This window comes from Ursus arctos, unplaced genomic scaffold, assembly GCF_023065955.2.
Source record: "Ursus arctos isolate Adak ecotype North America unplaced genomic scaffold, UrsArc2.0 scaffold_1, whole genome shotgun sequence".
In the NCBI taxonomy this organism is placed as follows: Eukaryota; Metazoa; Chordata; class Mammalia; order Carnivora; family Ursidae; genus Ursus; species Ursus arctos.
The window spans coordinates 46,331,957-46,352,270 of record NW_026622763.1 but is presented as its reverse complement, the minus strand read 5'-3'; the positions used below and the strand labels follow the sequence as shown (position 1 = coordinate 46,352,270).

The window sequence follows — 20,314 nt, the reverse complement described above, 5'->3', positions numbered from 1 at the left end:
GGATGGTGAATTTCAAAGTAAAATTAAATTTGAATTTAAAAACAAAAAAGGAAGAATTAATTGGCCTTGTTGGTTTTTTTTTTTAAGATTTTATTTATTTATTTGAGAGACAGAGTGAGTGAAAGAGAGGGCATATGAGCAGGGGGAGAGGGAAGGTGAGAGGGAGAAGGAAGGGGAGGGGGAGGGGTAGAGGGAGAAGCAGACATGGGGCTCCATCCTAGGACCCTGGCATCATGACCTGAGTGGAAGGCAGATGCTTAACCGACTGAGCCACCCAGGTGCCCCACCGTATTGGTTTTTAAATCAACAAAAGTACTGTTTGAGGATGTTTTTATTTTCGCTGTTATCCATTTTTTTTAGTATTTTATTAGAGATGGGTTCTTGCCACACACCTAAAAATCTTTGCCTTCTGTCTTTGAGTAATTGTGTTATTATTACAATGGAAATAAAGAATTCAGAGGTATATCATCTTTGATTTCAACAATGAAAAATGTAAGAATATATTGATAAAAATACATAAAAATGGTTGTGAGTGTTTTAATACCATTCTCTTAGCCTGTGATAAAACAAAGTAAAGAAAAATTAAATAGGGACATTGATAATTTGAATAATGTAAGTAATAAAAGTAAATGTCATGGATGTATATATTATCTCAAAATTTATACATGCAGAAAATTCTTTTCAAGTGCCCATGTATATATTTATATAAATTAACAATGCACTAGATAGCAAAGTAAACCTCAATAAATTCAAAATAGAAGATATCATAAAGGGTTACTATCTAATCACAATACAGGTAAGCTAGAAGTCAATAGTAAAATGAAAGAAAAAGTTCTAACCATTTGAAAGTTAAGAAATTCCCTCCTAAGCAAATATTGGGTTAAGGAGCAAATAAAATATATAAATAGCTATTTGGAAAATAAGAACATTTTCTGTCAGAATCTGTGAAGTAGGACCAAGCAGTCACTGAATGTCTTAATATTGACAAGAATGATCAAGAAAGAATGAGAGGTCCTGGGTGGCTCAGTCAGTTAAGCTTCTGACTGAAGTCATATTCTCAGGGTCCTGGGATGGAGCCCCAAGTCCAGCCCCTAGTCGGGGCTCCACCCTCAGAGGGTAACCTGCTTTTCTCTCTGCCCCTCCCCCGCTTGTGCCCGCACACACACACTCTCTCTCTCAAGTAAATAAAATCTTTTTTTTTAAGAAAGAATGAAAGAACATGACAAAAAAACTTAGTTTGAGAAATTGGAAATTAAGCAAAATGAAGGGAATATAAGAGAAATTAATGAATTATCAATGTAGCAGATGATATTAGGATAGCAGGTGATTCTTAGAAAAGAAAACCAGTAAAATACAGACTTTGGTATGGTTGGCAAGATCCTGAGATGACCCCAAAGACTCTTGCTCTTGTGTAATCCCCACCCCTGAGCGCAGCCGAAACCTGCCGCTATGATGAGATGTCATCCCGTGATTATGTTCCCTTTCTGGCCAAAGGGAGACTATCCTGGGTGTGCCTGCCCTAATCAGGGGAAACCTTTAAGAGTAGTTTTCTCCCACTGCTCACATAAGAGTAATTGAGAGAGAGAGAGAGATGCTCTGGCTGGCTCAGAAGAAAGACTGCATATGAGGCAAGGAACTATGGTGGCCTCTACTTGCTGAAGGGTTCAAGCCCATGAGTTAGCAGGGCGGTGGGGACTTCAGTCTTAGAACTGCAAGAAAATGAACTCTGCCCTTAGCCCATAAGGTTGGTGGATCCCGAGCCTGGGATGATAACTGCATTCGCAGCCAACACCTTAGCTTTTTTCCAGTGAGACCCTGAGTACAGCAGCTGACTACGTAGCGCCAGATTTCTGACCTACAGAAACTGGGACATAATAAGTTGGTATTGTTTTAACCTGCTCAATTTGTGGCAATTTGATACACAGCAGTAGAGAACTAATTCATTTGGCAAATATTACACATTAAGGAAACTCAAATGACTTTCTGTTTATAAAGCGCAATTGCCGTTTGATAAGAACACAAACGCTCCAGTAGAAAAATACGCAAAAGACAGGGACAATTGACAGAAGAAAAAACATAATCGAAATGAACCTTAAGAATGATTAACCTTAATTTTAATAAATTAATATTAAAGTAACCATAAAGTACTTTATACATTTCACTTTGGCCAAGAAAAAAGAAAAAAAAAGCAACAAAGGAAAAGAAAAAAAAAAAAAAACCCAGATAAATAATGCATTATGTTGATGAAGGGTTTCTATGAGACAGAGACTTCACACGAATCTCAGAATATAGTATCTCCCAATAAATGTTTAGTGATTAAATGATTTTGTACATAGAGCTAGTAGAGAAATTAACTTAAAAGCCCAGTTTTATGTGAGTGGTTTCTCTGTTTCCAAAGTGGGAGTAGCTATTACTTTTGCTTCTCCCATCCTTGGCCAGAGATGATCACGGATTTTTCTAGATATAGACCCAGCACCTATGACTTAATCTGTGCTCACCCAGCAGCCATACCCACCCTGAGCTTTTATCGCCTTATCTCATCCTGAGTCCAGGTTTGTCCCTGCATTGCCTTCTTATCATTTTCAGTATCACATCTCTCTTGTTTCATTTCAAATCCTTAAAGACTGTGAGTTGTAGAACACTACAGTGAGAACTTGCCTGGTCCGCCTTCCCCTTCCCCGTAGGGTTGAAGTCTACATCTCCATAGAACATAGGTTGGAAACCTCTCTTCTGTAATAATGACAGATACTCACCTTTTATTGCAAAATGAATATTAAAGATTAAAGATTTACATGACTGCCGATTGAGAATGTAACAGGACAGTTTATCATCTGCAAAAGCACTGTTTCTCTAAATTCTGAAGTGCATCAATGACTGAGCATGCACTGTTTTTATGCAGAACCTATAAGAATGCCTGAGTTTCATCTCAGTGTCTTTCTCTCTTGTTTTTATTAATTAGCTTTGAGAGAAAGGTCTTGGTGTCCTTATTTATTAATGTTTTTGTGTATTTAATGTTTTTATGTATTTTAATCTTTTTTATTTAATACATTTATTATTTAATTCATTAATTTAAAATTTATTTATTCGGCACACTTCAGCTCAGTCATTTCTGCATCTGTTTTATTTTGGTTGTTTTTTTCTCTCTCACACTAATACTCATGTATTTACATCATGTGTAAACTTCTGGAAAAAGCACTGACATTTCTTTCTGGTTAAGGTATGTTTTGTTTTGTTTTGTTTTGTTATTTTTAAGCAGGAATGAACAAAATTTAATTTTTTTGTTTTAGATAATACTTAAATATTAAGAAAACTAAAATTTTAAAATTCAGAATATGTTGGCTAAATTTTTCTATACATTATATTTACATAATGACTCTGATTTTATCTTTCCAAGAACAGTTGCCCAGAAAGAAGGAAAGGCAACCTATAATAGTCCCTGGGGCTTGCACTGTCTTCTCAGGCCAGATGTACCATAGCAGAGCAAACAATTGAAGTGAAGAAGCAAGGTCCCCTCCCCCCTTTTGTTTTGTTTTTAAGATTTTATTTATTTGAGAAAGAGAGAGAGCTCACATGAGCAGGGGCAAGATGGAGAAGCAGACTCCCTGCTGAGCGGGAACCCCCCCCCCAGGCAGAACTCCATCCATCCCAGGACCCTGGGATCATGACCTGAGCTGAAGGCAGATGCTTAACTGACTAAGCCACTCAGGCGCCCCCTCCCTTTTGTTTTTATTTGAAGCATTTCTGAATAACAAATGCAGAATTAGATTTGGATATAAAAAGCTAGATGACGGCGCCTGGGTGGCTCAGTCAGTTGAGTGTCTGCCTGCACTCAGGTCATGATCTCGGGGTGATTATTATTCTTCCACAATGATGGGCAAAAAGAACCACTATGAGCAACAGCCAGAGAGCATTAAGAAGTTCACCTTGGTTAAAGCACAACTTCTGTGAAGGATAAATTTAGGAAATGTGTTTGGAGTGCTAAGTTGGAGCCAAAAAGCTTTATCTGGCAATAAGATATGAAACAGAGGTATTCGTTTGCCAAATATTTATTGGGCATCTAGCATAGAGCAGGCTTTGTGGTCCACAAAGCTCTAGAGTTAGGTGAAGCTAGAATGAGGATGATAATTATTCAGTATAGCTCTCCAAAGAAATGACAAGAATGAACAGAAAGGTCATAGGAATTTGGAAGACGAGAGAAGTATTATTTCAAAGGTAAAATTTAACAAATTTGACTTTAGATTACTGTCAATATTGCAAAAGAGTAAGAATAAAGGAGAACTTGAGTCTGTTTGCTCAAAGAACAATATTGCAAACAACGAGCATCGAACTTGGTTAAAGGAGTAGGTATAGGATAGGAAAAAAAAAGTCATGACTTTAATTGAGAGCATGTGGAGTCTGGGTGACATGAGGCGCACTTCTACTTTCTTACACTAGTTCAGGCCGACTGTAGAATATACTTCCGTTGCTTGAGAAGTGTTTGGAAATTAATACGTAAGCATATATAGGATCACTTGTCTATACCTAGTAACTGGTAACATATTACAAAGTTGGGGTTGTACAAGAAGAATAGCTAATTTTAAAGAATATTCTTAAGACTAAAGTTTGATATATTGGCAATAGCACACTCATCTGTAGAAAATCTGAGCTAGTTAGACCTGGAGTAACTCTAGGCATAAATAAAAGGTGACAATTTATTTTATCCTCATCCAGGCAAGACACGTCAGAGGAGGCTATTTGTGGAGGCAATCAGGAGGCATTTGATAAAATTAATTTCATATTATTTTAGGTTCACATCTTTTTACCTTAATATACTCAGTTGCTGATTGGAAATCTGAAATCCAGATGACTAATAATGGTATTTAGTAATGGATCCGAAGTTTGATATGGAGGCTGATATTTGGCACCATATGTGAGGAACTGTGATAAGCAAAAGGTGGATTTGTCCAAAATTTTTAAAGACTTTCCAAGTATTACTTTAAAAAATTTCCCTGTGAACTGGGTGCTATATGTTAGTGACTCACTGAATTCTACTCCTGAAACCAATATTACACTAGATGTTAACGAACAAAATTTAAATAAAAACTTGAAACAAACAAAAAAAACCCAAATTTCCCTGTGAGTTGAAGTAATACTATATAACAAAGGGTTTTATTATCGCTTGCACATAAGTTACTATTGTGACATTTGCTTTATAACAAGTATATAATTAGTTTGGCAGAATTACTGTAAACAAAAATTAAATAGAACTCATGTCTACAGCTACCAAAAAGCTAGCTTGTTGCAGCTGCTGAAATAATTTCCATGAAGATACTGAATATTTGTATTATATAAAATTCCATAATTAGTTTGTGATGTGAACAGGTGTCTTTGTTTTTTGTTTTCCACTTCAAGATCGAATTATAGATTCTCTTCACCTCTTGGACTAATCTTGCTATTTTTTCAATAGATTGTTTTCAGTTTTAAATTGATGGAAAAATTATGTGTGTCAATACACTGTTTCAGAAACAGCGTGATTGCACAGAAGACAGAGCATGGACTTTGGGCTCAGGACTAATTCTCTCAAGTATTGGCTTTCTCATTTACTGGTTATATGAGTTAGACAAATTACTTAACCTGTCTGAGCTTTTGTTCCCCTATCTGTAAAAAGAGAACAATTATACTAATTTTCCTTCCCCCTCACCCTCCCTCTGGGGCTTCTCTAATTCAGTGGTTTCCTTAGTACATGTTCCTGATGGCCATTTGTAACTTCATAACATAACAATTCAATTTCATACTAACATGGTGAATAATAGAAAAGGAGATAACACAGACAATTTCCTTATTTCCTTTTCTTATTCAATCTGTCTTTTGCTCAAACTTAAAATCTCTTCACTTCAAGGAGAATCCAAAATCAGTTCAGAGCTCCAGTTTTTTCTTTCTAGACTATTAGTTATGGAAATTAAAGTGATTTACTTTTTATGTCCATCTCACGCACAGAAACTTAATGAAAGCAGTAGCTCCTCTGAAGGCAGCACTGTGGACATTGGTGCACCTGCAGAAGAACAGCCTGTAGTGGAACCTGAGGAAACCCTTGAACCCGAAGCCTGTTTCACTGAAGGTAAAGAAAATGACCCTCATGTTAATCTTCCTTTTATAGAGTGCAGTTGTTTTTAGCTGTTGATCACCCAAGATGGACCATTCATAATAGAATAGAACCTTTAGTAGATCTATTTCAATTACCTCCAAAATGCTAACAGTTTTTAAATCTATTGTTATTTTGGTTAACTCTGCCCATTATGTGTAAAGATCATAACATGGAGAAAACTATTTTTAATGTAATCAAAACTAGTAATTTATATTTTTAAATAAAATGGTGATTTCACAAGGAGTGGCATCTGAAACACTAATCACAATTCTCATACACAGAATTTACCTTAAAAATAACTTTCTGACTATTAAAGTTAAATGACTTGCAAATGCTGAACTGTATTTTTTAACAAAATCATCATTTTCCAAAGCTTATTGGACGAAGCAGGAAATAAGCACAGCCCCTTTTCTGATACCTGAACAGTGCCTCGTTGAGCCTAGCTGAGCCTGGTACAATATGAACAACAGTTTTAAGACCTTTGTTTTCCCCATGACTTGCATTTCCCATGGTCTGATTTTCTTGGGAATTTGAGTTTTGAAGATATGAATATATTTGCATGGTTTCTATTTAGTGATCTTTTCTTCACAGGCCTAATATATATTGTCTCCCTGTACTTCCTAATATAAATTCCACACATCACTCAAAACTACTTTCACCTGACCATTGTGGAAAAGAGCTTATTATTCCTTATTATTCCTCTCAACAGCTATTCATAAATATACCCATTTAATTCACCTGATAACTTTTTGTATATTATCTTATGAGAGCTCTTCTCTTTCTGTTTTGAACTGTTGTATCTTTACTGTCTTTTTTCTTCCCTCCTTTCCTTCATTCCCTTCCTTCCTTTTCTTCCAGCATAATTGACTTTTTCTTTTTTCTCTTTTGTTTTTGTTTTTGGGGGTCTTTCTGAGGTGGGTTGTTTTGTTTTGTTTTGCCTTGAGGTGGGGTTCCTGAGCTTATATCTTTTCTTGAAAACAAGAATGTAAGATTCTTGGTGGCAAGGCCCATGTGCTATACTTTTTTTCTTTTTGCCTTTTAAAAAATATTATTTGTATCCTCGATGGAGCTTACAAAGGTAATCACAGGTAGTCTGAGTGAGTAAAAGCAGTATAAGGAAGGCAAGGACAAATCAAAGCAGGACCAAGAAATCACACTTTAATGGACTAAATCAATTTTGAAAATTATATGAGCTCTTCTAGAAACACCACAAGAAATCATAGCAATAACAAACCCAGCATTGTTTGGGGAGATCTACACTATTATTCCGTAACCTCTTTAAGGGAAGTTTTCTGTTTATCACTAATCTTCATTTTGAACTCCGCTGCTAGAGCGACTCCAACAGAGTGCAATAGGATGGCATAGTGCAAGGCAAAGATACTTTACATTTGTTTGTACTTTACCAAGTTCTTTCTTGGACAATAAGAGTTGAGGCCGAAAAAGCAGGTAGTATTAGCCAGGGAACTGTTTAAAGAGGTGGAATAATTTTCACAGCTTCACACAGCTAATGAACGTGCTCTTACTACTCCAGGCTTAGTGAGTTACCCTAGGAAGATGGAGATGGTAATTGTAGTGAGAAGATGAATCAGGGACACGCTAAAGAATACTACTGAAGCAGCAGAAGTTACTTCATCTACTCCTGTTTGAACATTATACTTGCAGGCTGTGTACAAAGATTCAAATGTTGTCAAATCAGTGTGGAGGAAGGGAGGGGAAAACAATGGTGGAATCTGAGAAGAACGTGTTTCCGAATAGTTGAACATAACTGGTTTGAGACCTTCATTGTCTTCATGATTCTCCTTAGTAGTGGTGCACTGGTAAGTGAATATTAAGCAAAAGTGGTACAATATAAAGTTTAAGATAATCTAATACTGATGACTTATTAATCCTTTCTATTGCACTGTTTTAGTATCCAATGCATTTTTTCCCCAAACCCTCATCCGACATTCATTTTCATTTTCAAGGTTTCAGCCATTACCTCTGTTTGATAAATCTCAAACTGTTATCTCTACTTAGGACTTCTTCCTTAAATAAATACACATTTCTATATCCATCCATCCATCCATCCACCCATTCACTTACCACCCATCCATCCACCCACCCACTCTTCTACCTGTCTCCAACACATTTTTCATTACCCCACATCCTATCTTCCAGATCATAGACTTAATGTTTTAACTATGCATTTCTGGATTTATTTCTACTATGTATACATACGATTTCTAATTAACTATTTATTAAGTTTTGCTTACTATAAAGTAACCTAGAAAATTTGTCCCTCCAGCTTATCCATTATAACCAAAGAATACAAATATCCAATAGCCCATATTTTAATAAGAAGGTAAGCATGGCAACTTAGTGTAGCTATTGGAAGTCCTGTGATAGAGAATATATAACTTCTGAGTTCTGATGAATATTGTTTCTAAATGGTATTATCTCCTTATGGACAGTCAATAAGTCCTTAGGGACCACTTCTCTGTCCCTTTTAAATTGTGTCCACTATTCTTATGCTACTCAGGAAACAATGAATATTGGTAACAAAAAATATTGGGCAGCATGCCTAAGCGATTCATTTAAAGATTGCTTTCTCTTTATACAAAGATGGTTTTTGCATTGAATTAATTTATATTTGTATGAAAATCACTTACAAAAATATAAAGCATAACATATAGATAACATTTTAGAGGAACACTGACACAAATAGAATACTTAAGCCATAAGATAGATAGTTAGATGACAGATAGAATGAACTTGTCTGATTGAAATACAATCACTTAAGTTTCTTTAACTTACATTTATAATTGGAACATATGCCTATATTTTCCTGCATATCTCTGATGACATAAACTTTCTCTGCATGCCACTTTATACAAGAAATAGTCTTTTGCCCCTGAAACAAATGTGAGAGTTAGATGAAAGGTATAAAGAGAGGTTCATATTAGAAGAACACATATCATAATCTCAATGAAATATATTTTCATCTTATCATCATTGTCATACCATATCTCTGCTGAGAAATATAAAATATTAACAAAGTGAAGGGAAGAGAGGGGGACAAATAAGCCCAACTATGTAGTAAAATTGGGCAATGTCATGTTCGATTACAACTTCTACTTTATGAAAAATATAAACCTCCACTTTTTATTTCTTCAACCTCCTTTTTATGGCAAAAAAATCAACAGCAGAAAGCAAAAGAAATGAAACAAAAGGAATAAATAACTTCAAGTTGGGGCAGCACCATCAGGATATGATATCAAGAAATGTTTCCTAAATCAGTCAAATTAATTCATGAAAATTATGCTTTTACCTCTTTCTTCTGGCTCTAAGATCAATGGAGAATATAACTTTCCCCTGATTCATTAAAAGATCTTTGAGAGGAAAAAAAATTTTTTTAAAAATAGCCATAGCTACTACTCCTCTGCCCTCCTAGTCCAATGGAATGTCATATGTATATATATAGAATCAGAGAAAAAATTTAAAAAAGTAAAATCAGGGAATATATATATATATATATATATAATCAGAAAAATAGCTTAGAAGGTATAATAGTTTTAGAAAGCTAAAATATATAACTTTTCTTTATAGGCATTTGAAGACATATATATCGATCAGCGAAAGACAATTAAGACAATGTTGGAATATGCTGACAAGGTTTTCACTTACATTTTCATTCTGGAAATGCTTCTGAAATGGGTGGCATATGGCTATCAAACATATTTCACCAATGCCTGGTGTTGGCTGGACTTCTTAATTGTGGATGTAGGTATCCTTTGTATCTTTGTCTTTACATTCAAGCAGTAGTTTGTCTGACCCGTGTTCTAATTCTAGAATGGCGAATCTGACCAGGATGCTGTGTTGACAGGCTATGCTACTTAATAGACATTAACCTAATTCACTGAATGATAGTGTTGTAGTACGAAATAGACTTAGTACTGGTTTAGAAATGGGGGGATGGGATCTGTGGTGGTTGTCTAGGATAAGAAGCAGAAAATAACACAGCAGTTTGTTGGGAAAGTGGTGAAATAGGGTATGTTGCTTAAACTCCTTATGTTGTGTCAGGCAGACTTGCGTTTGAATCCCAGTCCCATTGCCGATCGGCTGTGTGCCAGTGGGTAAATTACTTGTCTCTTAACTCTGTGAAACTGATATTAGTAGGTACAGTATTAAAGGCTCTCGTAAACAGTGATGGTGGTGGGAGCTACCGTCAATTTTTTAAAATTCTCTTTGATTTACCCAAAGTTTTTAAAACTTAGATTTAAAGAGTAGATTATATAGATTACACTCCATTAGAGGCAGTAAAGCGTACAAAGTGTAGGGAAAATTCTGCTTCATGCAGCGGCAGGAGTTTCCCTAGGATGTAGACTCAATTTGTGGCAAGCCTGTAATACGCCAAACAGCCCTTCACAGAACTTACATGCCCAATGACTAATAATACTTCATCTCCCCTAAAACAGGTGGCTGCCTCTGAGATTTATTAAACAAAATGGTTCATGCTATCAATTTGGCATAATTTCAGCTTCAGAAAAGTGTGTCCAAAATATTGCAGATTTCATAGGCAACAGTTTTATCCCCAAAAGATAATAAGTAAAATCCAGCAGGACTACACAGTTTTACCATGGAAAGTATTTCTAGAGCTAAGTCATGCATGTATCTCCTGAATTCTGAACAAAAGCAAAACCAGAGCTATTTGAAAAGCTTACCAATGTTACTATGAAATGAGTAAATTGAGAAAAACCTCAAAAGAATAATTGCTTCATCATTATAAAAGAAAAAAATTTCTAACATCGAGGTTTCATTAGAAATTATATATTTCAACTCATAATTTTTCACACTACATTTTAAATCTAAATATTATTTAACTCTTTTGAAACTCTGTGAGCTTTGCTTTTCTCTATTATACTTATTACATGTCTGAAATTTTAGTGAAAGAATGATAATTTTATTATTATAAGTTGGGTTTTTTAATTACTAGATTATAAGCACTTACTTGTTACTTATTTTTTATTGAAGTATAGTTGACATGCAATGTTACATAAGTTTCAGGTATACAAAATAGTAAATTTAATAGCCTGAAATATATCAAGAAAATAATTCTGTAGAGATTTTGTCATTTTGCAATAATAATATTTTATTTTTCAATGTTCTATTTTAATTATTTCATAAGGATCAGTGTATCTCTCTAAAAAATGCAAAAAAGTTATAGCACATTGCAAGTAATATAAAAAGTATATTTAAATATAAGGCAACTTAATACACTTAAAAATAGAAAATTTTGCAAAAATAGTGTCCAATGTATGTGAAACTGTCCAATACTAGCCCCTTTCAAACCAAAGAAATTGTAACTCTGGATATGGAGTTTTGGTACACTCTTTATTTAGAGAATTAGACCACCTAACATTTTTCTTTCTTAGTACTCTCATATTTCATACAAATTAAATAAATTCATTGATTTATTTACTTGGCAAATATTTGTTGATTATCCCTTTTCAGCCAGGTAACTGTGGCAGAAGCTGTAAGTTAGTATAGAAAAATTTGAGGAAGTTTCATGATGGATTTATTTATTAAGTTACGCTGTTTACATAACGATAAATATCGGAGAAAACACAGATGTTAGCAAGACAAACAAACTCACCTTCAGAAATCAACTGCGAAATCAATGTGCCAAGTTACTAATTTTTGAGAGTATCAGTTATAATTAGTTGAACATACAATGCAGGATTGAGATGTCTTGCCTTTTCTGATGGACTAGCAGTTTTTGTATTTTATCACTAGCCATACAAAGCCCTAAATTCACCACAACTTAATAAAATAAAAGGAAGATAGCCAATGACCTTTTCTTACTCCTGAATTTCTTCCTTTTTTAAATTAATTTTAATCTAGTTTTTCTAACTAATTGCTCTACTAATAAATTAGTTTAACAATTAATATTTTACATGACATTTAAGGTTTTTTTATTCAGCTAGCTTTAATTCACATCCTGAAAGCTACTTTTTTTGCATCAAGCTGAAAACGCTTTCTTAAAATTTTAAGCAAAAAATTGTATTTATTATATTATATAGTAAAATGAGAGATGATTTTATTTATTTCCTTCCTTACTTATTTGTTGGTGCAGGTTTCACTGGTCAGTTTAACAGCAAATGCCTTGGGTTACTCAGAACTTGGTGCCATCAAATCTCTCAGGACACTAAGAGCTCTGAGGCCTCTAAGAGCCTTATCACGATTTGAAGGGATGAGGGTAAGGAAAATGAAAGAACCTGAAGTATTACGTATAGTAAAAATTAAATTAATTACATTAAATTCTATAAAAGGAAAACCCATGCATGCAAAAGGAATGGCAAATCCTTGCAAAATTGCTACTCTATCATTTTATCTGTTGCATATTTACTTCTGGGTGATATGCAAGAGAACTTAGGCCTCCCTTGAAATGATGTAATATCATTTATCTGCTGTGCTCATTTAAATGACTTTATTTCCTAATCCATCTTGGGAGTTTCCTTACAAACCTGTATACAAAAAAAAAAAAAAAAAAAAGCAGATGCACTATTAAAGTACTATGTGTAATGATATGATAATAATCCACTGAAGTGAAGTCTACGTTATATGCTTCTCATTTGTGATGACCTAAATTGTATTTAATTGTTTTATCGAAAATAATGTGAATCACACACGTGTCTAAGTATAAAAGTAAAGGAAAACAATTTTTAAATGTCAAAATTTTGTCTGTATAATGCCAAAGTTTGCATTATTTGAATATATTCAAGGGTAGCTATTAAATATTGACTGAAATTTAAACTTTTTTTAAAAGTTATGTTTAATATAGCCTCAATTTATAACTGCCTTAATCTTTTTAATGTATATAAGTAGAAATACTAACTTAAAGAGTATATGTAAATCCACACAATTTTTCATGACAATAAATAAAGCATTTATAATATAATGAAGAGAAAATATAATTTTGACTCATTACCACAGATGATTCATAAATTAAGCATAACTGAAATTTCACTTGAGTTACAGAAAATGTTATACTATTCCTTTCAAGGAAATATTCTGTCATTCCCTATGATTCATTATGGACTAGAAATGTTGCCATTATTGATCTAGTATTTTCCACGCCTTGTTAAAATTCATGAAGCATTGATATATAAGACGTAGAACATTAAAAAAGTAGTTCCTTTTTTTTAAAAAGTCAAATTTTCTTTTACCAAAACAAAGCTGCTTAATAAGTGTGATTCCAATAGAAAAACATTGCTTTTTCTTCTGCTTAAGGTTTAGTTGTTTATGGAAATTGAACTGTATTGAAGACTTCCAATTACGTCTTCTAGGTTGTTGATAGCCTTACGTGTTTTTTTAAAATAAGATTTATTGTAAATGTCACATGAGACTTGTCTTTAGTTTCCCTAACATATATAGAAAGTTTTTTCCTCATTAGAAACAATTTAACACAATATAATGCAGTCTTATTTTATTTCTCACAGAGATCTTCACATTTTTACTAAAATGTTAAAGGAAATTCTCTCCAGGGTATGTAAAAATTAAGTTTATTTTCCAATGAAAATGTCACTTTCTTTTGTTTCAGACTGGCCGTTTCTTGAGAAAAATATTTGTATACATTCTACTTGAAAACATATTGCCTGAATCAAAGTAATACCTTTTAAACGTCTTCTGAAATCTGAACAATGCTATATGAAGCTGTTATAAACATTTTGAATTTAACCTTTTCAAAATGTACTAAATACGTGATTCAAATGGCCAGAGATTCCCATGTTTAACACTTTATTTCCGTAACAACATTGGTCTTGCGTGTCTACCTTTGATTTTTACAGAAATAACCTTATCTGTAATTATTGATCAGTAATGCTTTTTATATTATAAGGAGAGGTTAACTTTTGCAACTGAGAATTTTAAAAACATAAACTTCTTATTGATGCTGATAGGAGATGAACTCATCTTTAAATTATAGGATTTATGAATATGGTTACTTGCCTCTTGTGACAGCTTATACACAACCCTAAAATGGCTGATCATTTCAATACATGTTTGGCATTGTAGAGACAAAATAACCTGATTATTGATTCTATCTTTGTGTTTCTAGTGTTTGGATTTTTTTATTATTATTATTATTATTTTTTTACTTTCTAAAAAATGTAAACATGGATGATGGTGAGGATGGAGATAATAATGATGACTATAATTGGGAAGTGATATTTGAATATATTCAGAAACTCTCATTTTATTCTTTTCCCTAGCAGCATAAAATCACAGTAGCTGTGTCAGAGTGTAAATCAAGCACTCATTTTATTTTTGTTGATTTGTCACTTTTTTAAGCATGTGCTTTTATGCAACATTACCAAATAAAGCATGTTGTACAGCGCTTGATAAGAAGTTAGAAAGTGATCAATTATCATCACGTTGCACTTTATGTTTTGCATGTTTTATGCACATTTCTGGCTGACAGCTTTTAAACATTTATTGTATTTCAAATTTCCAGTCCAAATTTTTCAACTTGTAAAATTGAACTGAGTGAATTGATGTCATGAATATCTAGGGTAAAATAAAATTTGTACTTAAATTAGTATTTTAATTTTCCTAATCTAAGAAATCTTAGATACCTTCTTTTTCAAAAGAACTCAAGTCTTGATTGATAGGAAAGCAGAGACCAATCATATACATAAAGTAACACCAAATGTTCTGTCATATTAGATTTTTAACTAATAACAAACTATATATTTCTATTTTATATAGGATAATCTTGCTCCAACTTGGATGGGGTGGAGCGCTGGTTCCTCCCCTCAGCCCTTTATTATGGGTACTGTATTACCCCTTTTGCTACCTTTCATCCTTTCACTGTGACTTTGTGTAGTGGGATGAGGGAGGGATTGGGAAGGGTACTATCGCACCGCAGTAGGGAAAATACACTATATTCTAATCCCCTATTTTCAATTGTCTTAAATTTTCTTTTGAGAAAAATACCTTTGTGAATTTACCCTCTGTGGATTTGAACACCAACTGTTGATTTCTTTACTAAGTGTCACTGAATATGATTTAGTTATGTATATATGGAATTTATCCATTTATGGGGAGATTATCTGATCGGTGAGGGGGGGTTAGGAGTGAATGCGTGAAAACTTTAACTTGTTGATCCATGATGCTGTTTGAGGCATAAAACTCTTGGCATTTTTTACACTGGTCTGGATCCTGAAAATGGCCATCCAGATACCAGCAATCAATTCCCTGCCTTGTTTTATATGTGTGAGCAGATGCTAGGTTCAGTATTCCAACTTTTGTAAGACTGGTATTGATTGCATGACCGTATTCATTTTTGTTAAGTGAAAACTTACGAGGGTTATTTTCAAAATGTAATGAGGCAAAAATATATTAAGAGTTGAGTCAGCACATGTGATTTGTGTTTTAAATGAGGAAAAGTTAATATAAAGAGATCCACATATTTGAATTATACAGACTAGAATAGCTACCTAGAAATAAAACAGAAATGTCTTACCATATGTATGAAATAGAATTTAATGCATAAACTTACTTCTTAGAGTAAGTCACTCCCAAATAACTTTTTAGGATCTTAGAATATATCACAATGAAAACATAAGTAAAAATGAATCTATATTTTGTTTATTCTTGAAGTTTAAAAAAAATGTACAAGGAGAGTTTTTATTTTTGAGAGAGATAAAGTTGGAGATTTTGTTGGGGAATTGTATCATATCTTTCTAAGATAATTTTCTTAATTAAACCCCATAACACAAATGTAGTCATTAGATTTAAAAAAAGATTCCATTGTTCTTCTTCATACTTAAAAATGTGTGATTTTATTTTGCCTGCTTTTGATTTTTATTCATATAGTTTTGTATTTAGATTAAAGAAGCATTAGAATCCATGAGTAGTATCATTTGAAGTTCAGAGATAATTTGCTCTGACAAGACATTTCTACATGTATCAAAATTCTTCACATTAATTTGCATACTTAATTGTCAATCCTTCATTTTGTATAGATTTAGTAAAAATGCAGATAATGAACCAGATACGGGAAGAGTTTTTATAAGAATGGATTGTGCTCAAATAGAGAAATTCTATTGATGACGTTTTGCAAAACCTTTGTGAGAAGAAGCAATCTCTAGTATTAATTTATTAAGATGGTTCCATCCTTAGACATCTTCTTTTATGCATCCTGAAACCTCAATCTGTTCTTTCCAATTTATTCAGGCCATTTCTGCCCAGTGCCTTCACCTCATGGGAACTAATTACTGCAGTTCCCTAGAGCCTGAAAAGAATTAATACACCTCCCTCTGTGCTGAGCCAAGGAATGGCTTGGGGCTCTTGGGAAAAGACAATCCTTTCTCTGAACTTTACTGCTTAATTTAATGAAATTTTAAATATGACGGACCTTTGTATAGTAAATTTCCCAATACTATGCCAAAAGTTTTCCAGTATTTAGTTCTTTTATCTTCATAAAAATAAACCTTTTCTTTGGACCAAATGTATGCCAACGTTGCAAATTATTTCCTGAAAGACTGCTTCAGAGCACTTGCTTGCCTCATGAATTACATAGAGTTCATGTTAACACCAAACTAATCCCCAGTTTCAAAGTAAACCTCTCAGACTTACTGGCTAACCCCCAATTTTTTTGTTGTGCCCGGCTCTTTATTCTCATCTCATATCCAATGTAACATTAAAAATTATGTTTTCATCAATAAATGCTAAGCTAATCTTTACTTCACTCATTCATTCAATCATTTTTTTCCCTTATTCAAAGTACTCTGTTATATTCCCATATTCGAAACATTCAAGACCTTGGAGAATTCACAAATATATTTTTGCATGTTAGGTTAAAAAAAGAAAAAGCCTCTTGTCTGTCAAGATTACAGGAACACAATTAACTCTAATACAGGCAATGTGGGAACCAGATAAGTGGGAGCAACTCTAAGGAGAACGAGTGAGGTAGAGTGGAAAGAGCAAGAACTAGATGCTACTTCTAGTCTACTTTCTGAGCTTAATCCATCTTAGCCTCATTTTTCTCATTGCCAACAGAGAACACCATACTTAATTGTCTCTATGGTCCTGGCCAACACTGGAATTCTGATTCTTAAATTCAAAAGAGAAAACGCTCATCTTTATTTTGGAGGCTAACATGGAGGGTGAAGTGAGGCTCCATGAAAGAAGTGCTACGTGAACTAGATCTTGTAGAAGAAAGAATGTTCCAGAAAGGGGGATACTGGGCAAAGGATTTCAAAGGCATCTCAGTTGTCTGGTAATTGTATCAATTGGGTTGGCATAAGGGTAGGTGGCTAGGGAAGTTTAAACTAGAAATATAGATTGTGGGGTGATTTGAATACCAACATAAGGAAAATATTTGATGGTCAATTAAATAATTTTAAAGCGAGACTTAGGGATGATGAGTTCATATCACATAGATGAAAGGAAGGAGAAAGAGGACTCTGACAGTAGTGCCAGTATGAATTATTAGAGGCCAGAGCTAGGAGGAACGGTGAAGATGGGAAAGAAGTGACAGAGGTGAGAAAGGGCTTGAAGAAACAAGTATGGGAGCTAGAGATTGACATGAAAAGAACTTCAGGAAATAGGTATAGGTCACCAGTTTTCTGCCCATGCTCTACACTGGCTGTTGTAGGTAAAAATGTGCATTCCAATGTGTACTCTGTATACACATTAAAAATAAGGTTGTTTTTTTTTTAATCTGGATGGTAGGCAAAATATTCAGAAAAGGAGGGAAATCACTAACTTGATTCCAGCTATCAAATTTTGAATCCAGGAGAAATCTAAGTATGTACACACATTTAAAATGAAGTATAAAATAAGGATGTATTTGATCAACTATATTACTGCAGACAGGAAATGAGATAAGGTAAGGTGCCTGTTCCGTTTGGTAGGCCGCATAGGCTGTGTCACGTGGGTCTGCCCAGATGACTCCACCAACATAAATGTCTGTGCTTAGTTCCTTACCTTTGCCAACAGTGGTTTTACTGTTTCCTTGGACCCACTTAGCACACTGTTTTAGAACCCCAGAAGGCCTAGAGTTCTTTGAAAACTTTAAACACAGCTCAGAAGCGTAAGGAATTGGCTCATGTATTTAATTTTTCAGACAGGCAATCAAAAGATTTTGCTCTAAAAATACACTGGCATTAAATGGCCGATAGAAGATATTTTGATGCTTATTGTTTACATTGGATCAGATTGACAGGAGTAATAGAAGTACACAGGTAGGAGTAACTTAGCCAACAATGTGCAAGTCTGAGGCATCCTCTGTCACTCACGAGCGTCTTAGGGCCCGTCTTTATCTTCCCTCCTAGCTACTCCTATGCAGCTCCAATGGGCGCTGTCGAGAAGGGGGCAAGGAAAACCATCCTTCCAGTGTTGCCAAATATGAAAACTCAGATCTTTTCATCTGGGATCCAAAAATTAAGATAAAAGGGTGAAAAAAAAAAACATGCTCCCATAGAATAAGAATAGATAATTATTTAGCACAGAATTTGATGTTAATCACATCAGATTTGGGACCTATGTGTGGCATCCCCCCTTTTCTTATTTTCCTAAGAAACCAATTTCTATTATGTTTCATTTAAAATAAGTTTATTGAATTAAACTCAGTAAATGAAACAACTGATATGACTGGAGCTTGAAATAAACGATGTGATGATCTAATGAAATACATAATGCTAAACTGTCTTGCTTCTTATGCAAAAATTATTAGTCTTAGCAATGCATGAATAATTAAGGACAAAACTATAGTAGGCATTTAATAAGATTTTTATATTTATACATCTGAATTTTAAATTTATTAAAGTATATTGGTCAAACCAACTTATGTCCAAATATTTTAGTTTCATTATTTAATATGTTGCCTTTTTTAAAAACTTAATCTTCTTAATCTTCTGTATTAGGATTTCCTACTTCTCTTTTTTCTAATAAACAACAAATATTCTAATTTCATCTGGCAGCAAATTCCTCTGATTTTGCCTTTCCTTTAACCTTTTGGAACTTCCCCCTCTCTATTTTTTAAACTTTTTTTTCTTGTTTCTTTGTTATATTGTCTATATTTGTTTCCCTAAATGTATTGCTTAAGAATGAATGGATTTCATTTTAAGATTTTTTTTACTTTGCTTTTATGTGTCCTAGAATAGTCTCGATACTAAAAAAAAAAAGAAAGAAAAGAAAAAAAAAGAGAGAAAGAAAAAAATGAAAAAGAAATACTAAAGATTACTAGGGAAATGTCTTTTCCTTTTTAATAAGTAAGAATTCTGACTTTTCTTTTTTTCCATTTGTGTATTAGGTGGTTGTGAATGCCCTTTTAGGAGCAATTCCATCCATCATGAATGTGCTTCTGGTTTGTCTTATATTCTGGCTAATTTTCAGCATCATGGGCGTAAATTTGTTTGCTGGCAAATTCTACCACTGTATTAACACCACAACTGGTGACATGTTTGACATCAGCGAAGTGAATAATCATTCTGATTGCCTAAAACTCATAGAAAGAAATGAGACTGCCCGATGGAAAAATGTGAAAGTAAACTTTGATAATGTAGGATTTGGGTATCTCTCTTTGCTTCAAGTTGTAAGTGAACACTCTTTTCTCTGAAATTTGTTTATTGTTTGGAATAATAACAAAGTAATGACATACATCTATGTTACTAAGAAGAGAGATTAGTTATCATGAAGAAAGTTTATAATATACTTTATTTCTAATTTTGATTTATGAGTACAAGCGTATGAGCCCAGATGGGTGGCAGCTTGGGTCCATGTAAACGCAGTGCAGACATAGTTGATAGTGACCAGCTATTTCAGTTCCTACCAAAGGTTTTATTCTCTTCCTGCCTATATTGCTCTCTCTTCCCATATGAACAAGTTGATTAATCATTAAGTTTGCTATTATTTTTCCTACTGCAACTGGAAAGCTTTTTTCGCTGATGGATCACCCTCTCCAAACATACACACTTAACACACCTGATTGGGTTGTAACTAATTGGTGGCAATTAACTGCTACTGAGTTGTATGATTTGGACTGAAGATCGGGGAAGGAATGACACTTAGCTTTTAGGGTGAGACCCTCGTAATGAAATGGAAATAGCACAGGGTAGAGCCTGAACACAGAAATGAAATACAAGCAGCTGTGGTCTCACTTCAAATGACCTTTCAGTGCAATTACTGAAGTCTATTTTATCTAAA

At 33.8% G+C, this 20,314-nt stretch overlaps 1 protein-coding gene across 1 annotated transcript in view; it reads left to right on the top strand.

The window, feature by feature from the left end:
- Positions 1-20,314, top strand: part of LOC113250820 (sodium channel protein type 1 subunit alpha) — a 137,806-nt gene that overhangs the window by 104,532 nt on the left and 12,960 nt on the right. Inside the window, exons 18-22 of the mRNA XM_026492635.4 lie at positions 5,977-6,097; positions 7,787-7,941; positions 9,710-9,883; positions 12,237-12,359; positions 19,422-19,703. Coding sequence (XP_026348420.3) covers positions 5,977-6,097; positions 7,787-7,941; positions 9,710-9,883; positions 12,237-12,359; positions 19,422-19,703 — 855 coding nt within the window. The remainder of the gene's footprint in view (positions 1-5,976; positions 6,098-7,786; positions 7,942-9,709; positions 9,884-12,236; positions 12,360-19,421; positions 19,704-20,314) is intronic.